The 6,000-nt window shown below is 36.5% G+C and overlaps 1 protein-coding gene across 1 annotated transcript in view; it reads left to right on the forward strand.

Annotated features, from left to right (window-relative positions):
• The window catches only part of LOC124536820, a 112,663-nt gene extending 107,491 nt beyond the window's left edge, over window positions 1–5,172 (forward strand). Inside the window, exons 5-11 of the mRNA XM_047113439.1 lie at window positions 236–594; window positions 688–784; window positions 1,178–1,402; window positions 1,543–1,664; window positions 1,787–1,991; window positions 2,148–2,298; window positions 2,454–5,172. Coding sequence (XP_046969395.1) covers window positions 236–594; window positions 688–784; window positions 1,178–1,402; window positions 1,543–1,664; window positions 1,787–1,991; window positions 2,148–2,298; window positions 2,454–4,579 — 3,285 coding nt within the window. The 3' untranslated portion in view covers window positions 4,580–5,172. The remainder of the gene's footprint in view (window positions 1–235; window positions 595–687; window positions 785–1,177; window positions 1,403–1,542; window positions 1,665–1,786; window positions 1,992–2,147; window positions 2,299–2,453) is intronic.
• Window positions 5,173–6,000: the final 828 nt, after the last annotated feature.

The following is a 6,000-nucleotide window of genomic DNA, read 5'->3' on the forward strand; positions in this document are numbered from 1 at the left end:
CATATGTCGTAGATATAATTTAGTTTGATGCAATCAAATAGTCTTAAAGAAATCACAGTTTTTTTTTAGTATTCCTAATTAAAATCTATTTATATTTAAATCGATTATAGAGTAAATATTACTATCGAAAAAAATTTGAGCTTGAATAAAAATATAATATGGTAATCAACTTTTTTTTAATAGTATGAAACTCTTCTTCTAGGATAGGAGTGTAATTTTTTTTCTTATATTTCAGAAGTCGAAGAGTCTTCGAAAACGGCCAAGTTTGGACATTGGTGGTATCGGCGGCGGCAATAACAGCTCGTTGTCACCACGCACTTTCATAATGGAAGCTCCCGTGCAACTCTGTCCACTTGGTTCGACCTCCCCACCGTTGGATCGCCACCTATTTCTCTTTAGTGACCTTCTCTTAGTGGGCAAGGCTAGAGGCACGAACTGCTTCAAGCTTAAGGAGAGTGTAAGGCTGGCCGAGATATGGCTCTCGTTGCCTGAAACTGATGACACAGGGTTTCTCATTGGATGGCCGACTGCAACTGGTGTTACAAACTACCTCGCTACATATCCTACCCAAGCTGCCAGAGATACCTGGCACAGGTAAGTTTTCTATGAAATCCTACTTGTATACATATGTATATGTTAAAGTAATGTTTTAAGGATGAGAGATATATATTGCATTTTTTATTTCAGGAAAATACAAAGTGCCTTAAATGTCCAGCTGGCTTCTGAACCAAAGTCAACGAATGTTCAGATTTTCTACAAGGATCTGACTAGCTCAATAGAATTCGTAAGTATCATGTAAAAGTTTTACTCTCGACGACATCCGCGACGTCACGTTGGAACAAAAACTTTCAATCGTTTCTCTTTCACGGATATTCTCTTCCACATATCCTGAGATTATTAGTCGTATCACGTTTGGCGGCCCTCTAAAGTGAATGTAGTTGCGAAAGTTACAAAAAGATTGTTACAGATCAAATAAATAAATAAAAGCACTATTTAGTATGCGACGAAGGCAAGTTCTGACCATGTAAAGATTTAAGGCTTTACGTCCATATACTACAAAAACCTTTTTTCAATAATTTATAACAATCAAAACATATCATTAACATTATATACCTCACATGATTTTATAATATTTAATATTTTAGAAATAATAATTATAATAAACCGCTTGTTTCAGTGCAAAACTGTATCCATAAGTCCCGAAATGAACGCCCGTTGCGTGGTCCGCCAAGCACTGCACGTGCTGCAAAACGGCGGCGAGGGGGAAGGGGAACACGAGCAGGAGGGCGAGAGCGACGAGGGGAGGTGGGGGGCGGCGGCAGACTTTACGCTCTGCGTACGAGCCGGGCGGGACGCGGCTCCCGCTCCACTCCAGGGTATAGAGCGGCCTCACGCTGTTCAGGTGATTGATTAGATATTTTTTAAGTATCACACAGTTTTGATATTAACGCACGCAAGGAACCATTTTGAGATGTTGTTGATTTTAAGAAGTCAGACTTTTTACTTTTATGTTAAATAACATATATATAATTTTCATTTCAGATGTCACGAATAAGACAAACGCTTTCGAATGAAGACGGTTTCGATTTGGAACACGTTAACGCTAAAAATAATCCATGTGGCCTGGTCTTCGAGTTGAGGAAGAAAAATCAGGGGTTAAAAAGGTAAACAAATGAAAATTAAATTAGTTAGCTTAGTCTTTTATAATTCAATAAAAAAACTTATTCAAATACATATACGTCATATATAACGTGTGAATCCCTAATAATTTAAATGATGTTGACAGCACAAACGCTACCCCCGGACGTGGCCTACGTCTGCTACGTCGCGGCGGTCGGTTGTTCGGCGTGGCGCTCACTCGCCTGTGTAACGGAACTCCTCCTCCCGCGCTATTGCACGCTCTACGTCGCCTGCGAGTCGCTGCACCTCTGACTCACGGTGTATTCCGAAGAAGCGCCAACGCAAAGGCCCTGCGATTACTGAGGGATAAGGTAAAACCCCATGAACCTTACTTATATAAACTGTTGTATATGAGCAATTATCAAAATCCAATCCCAGTTATTTTAAGCAGATCGACTTGTAATCAAAAATTCACTAGCAAAATTAGCTAAATAAATTTGTATATAAAATTAAATTATTTCTTTCAGCTGGATACTCTGGGCCCGTGGGCGGAGGGTTGCGCTGAGCTGGAAAGAGCTCCCGTTCTGCTTCTGGCAGCACTAGTTAAAGAGTTCTTCCGTGCGCTACCACAGCCTTTACTTGCTGCCGATCTTTACCCCTCTTGGCTGCAAGTGCTTAGTAAGTTTCTTACTGTAGAAAAAAATATATATTGATTTAGTCTTCATATATGACCTGACCTTATTTTGATTGGAAATTTAAATTATTTATCATTTATATTTATTTATAAAATCTGAAAGTTGATACGATATTAAATAATCGGTTATTTTTTTCAGGTTTACCTCCGGCAGAAAAAGTTGCTGCCGTACGCTCCTTGCTATTGAAGCTTCCGAAATCTCACTACAACATGCTAACATACTTCGTATGCCTTTTGCAAGCAATCGCAAAAAAATCTAACATAAATCTCATGTGCCCAATGAACTTAGGTGTATGTGTTGGTCCAAGTCTGCTGTGGCCAAACGTTCCTTGTGACAAAGCTCCCAAAGCAGTGCCTATGGTTGTCGAACTTCTGATAGTAAAAGCGGAGGCCTTATTTGGACCGCAAATTGCTGGTCTTCTTGGAAGTGGCACTCCCGAATCCTCTAATGCACTTCTTGATTCAGGAGCCGAGGAAAGTGACAGCCTACATTCGGTTGGCATATCGTTGGATTCAATGGAATTATCAACACCCAGAAAAGAAAAACTATCTTTAAGCCGAGATTCGGGTCTAACACTTTCAGAAGACGATTCAAACAGTAACGGAGGCAACAGTCCAGCACCTAGAAACATATTGCATAGCCTCTCTGCACCAACTTGCAATTTACAAGATCCAAAATTATTACCTAGATATAATGCTGATAATCATAATGTTAATGGTCTTCCTCAAGTAAATCAGAGACAGCAAAATATTTACTCTAACAAAGCTGAATTATATAGTACTGTAAACGAGGAGCTTTACACAATGCCATATATGTCAGAAAGATATGTTCATAATTCCATTAATGTTGGGATTGGGAACGGAATCGATGATAGAAATTATATATCTAAGACTGCAGTACATCGTTCAACCGCCGATATTTATGGTCAAAGTCCTGCAAAATATATTACAGGCTTAGAACCTCAAAAACCTCCTAGGAGCAATGTTTCAAAGGCAGCTAGAACTTCAAAAGTGTACAGTATGTACGCAGAAACTCAAGAAGCCGATCAGAATATAACGAATAAGAATTTCAACAGAGCAAAGAGCTCGGACAATTTATTAGAATCGAAACAAGAGGCAGTCGAAAATAAACGCGACATGGTCTCCAGCCAAGAGAATATCGTGTACAGTAATATTCATGACCTTGCCATGTTCACAGAAAACATTCAGCGTCAAAACCAATACCAATCACACGCCGATATATTATCGAATATGAACTATTCTCGAGTTTACACTGGTTGGGAAAAAAAAAGCGCAAACTATAACACTCAATTAAATCCGTGTTCTAATGAAAAAAATTATGGCCAGATGAATAAAAATTCAGGAGAATCCTCGCAAAACAAAACAGATGGAAAAACAACACCGGCAGCCACCATTTTTATAAGAAATGACTGGTCTCGTCAAGCAGCGAGGACAAAGAGCTTAGAGGTTAATGAAGATGGGCACAGTAACGTTGCGGAAAAATCTCGTAACGGTAATTACGAAATAAACATCGTAAATTGCTGTCGGAAGAGACGTTTTGACCCTGCTCATATGTGTACGAAAAACTGTATAACCCTCTCGATGATAAATAATAGAGAAAAAGAGAAACATACTGGAAACTCACAAAACTCCTATGCTTACGTTGACGATATGCACAGCAACAACGCAGAAGAAAATAAAAAATGTAGGATCCGTAATTATAACAATACGAAACTAAACCAATCGAAGTCTTTGGCAAATATTATTCTCCAAAGCGACTCCAGCAGCAACGATACGCTATACCAACCACAAAATTCATTCAACAGTCGATCAACGGAATCAACAGCTAGCGAAAACTCTTTTGAGAATTGCTACACGACCCAGTACATTGAACCCCTGTACACGTCCGTTTATAATCGCAGAAGGGACATTTTCCACGAAGAGAAGAATAATATGTTCTCATCAGATATTTATAAAGCTACCCCGACATCTGTGCAACCTGATTATTCTTCGGAAAAAGAACAGAATAACAACAGCAAGAAGCCGCCTCACATGCCTCCACCCGTGCCTCCAAGAAAAATGGTTTACCAGAGGGTCCTGAAAAAATTTCAGCCAGTTCATGTCAACAAAGATGACAAGGCATCTCGATCGAAGTCAGTCCCTCCTCTGTACCGAGACCCTCCTAATGGTACAGAAAAAAATGGACAAAAGGTCGTAGCTCTGGGGTGTTCAGAATCTGACACAGAATCGGAGTCATACGTGTGAACGCAGCACAAACTCAACATTAATTTTAACATACTTTAAGGGTGTAATAGTAGTACTGTAATACACTCTAGTAACTAGTACATTTTCAAAATATAAAATCTATAAGAGATTAAACGCGTAGATCTTCGTCTAAATTTTTATTGTTTGTATTTAATCTAGATGTTATTATAGTACTTCTATTTAATTTAGCGTTATCGTGTGAATCCCGCCTTAAAATTTTCTATATATGTGACCATAACCTGAGCTGTTTTGGTGATGTAATTCCAAAGACGTAATAATAGTTTGCAAACATAATTGTATTATATACAGGTAATCTTTTCCAATGAGATTCTGATAAAATTATAAAGTTATTTTAGTGGAATACTAAAATTAAAAACAACCACTTTTAAAATTTTAAACTCTACTTACTTATTTAGTTTTTGTTTATTGGAATATACGTAAAGCTAGTATCTATTGTGTCATGTATGTGTTAGAGTTTTAAAATATATTATAATATAAATATAAAACAAATAGAAAGATATGTACATAGTGTATGATAGTGTATCTAAATATACCTACTAAATAATTATTAAAATACATACGATATGTAATTATATCTGTGTTTTATTTAAATTTAGCTGTTAAATATTACTTAATTATTCTTTTTTCGCAATTACTTATTTAAATAAAAAATACGGCTACGTTACATTATACGTTGAATTATTTTATATGATAATATATAGCCAAATCTCTGAAACATGATGAATATAGTAAAATAAATTTCATGTCAAACTATTCAGGATTTTGCGTTATAAGCGATCAATGGTATTTTTAAATACCAAATTATAAATCTTAGATTTAAATTTCAAATTATCGTCAATCAATAAGAAAGCACTGTAAATCTACGATGCTATCTAAGTTATATTCAAATTGTAATTGTCTTTTTCATGAGCATGATAACTACTTGCCTTTGACAAAAATGGCCACCTAATGTAGTTTTATTACGAAAGAGCCATAAAACCATAAACCACAATGAGCAATTGTCACCACAACAAAATCCGTCTTTCCTGATAATAAGTTTTGTGATAACTTCAATGCACGTTAAATAACCATCATAAGAAGTCTCATAACTGTTAGCTAAAAGTTTGAATACAATTATTATTATTATATTATTTACAACATCTAATTAAGACGGTTAAATGGAAAAATAACAGTGGCTCCAGAAATTGTAAAGATGCAACTAGGAAATATTGTTGGTCCATTTTTCTTAGTCATTTATATTGTAGTCCTTACATCTTAGAATTCGAGATACTCATCTATAAATCTATATGACTTTTTATTTTGAGACCCTAAAACTGGTCTCAAAACCTACATGTGGTACGCACCCTTAACAAAGGTCAAAGGCACAAAAATGTTTGCACATTTTTTGCAAACACATACGT

Source organism: Vanessa cardui, chromosome 17 (assembly GCF_905220365.1).
Source record: "Vanessa cardui chromosome 17, ilVanCard2.1, whole genome shotgun sequence".
NCBI lineage: Eukaryota > Metazoa > Arthropoda > Insecta > Lepidoptera > Nymphalidae > Vanessa > Vanessa cardui.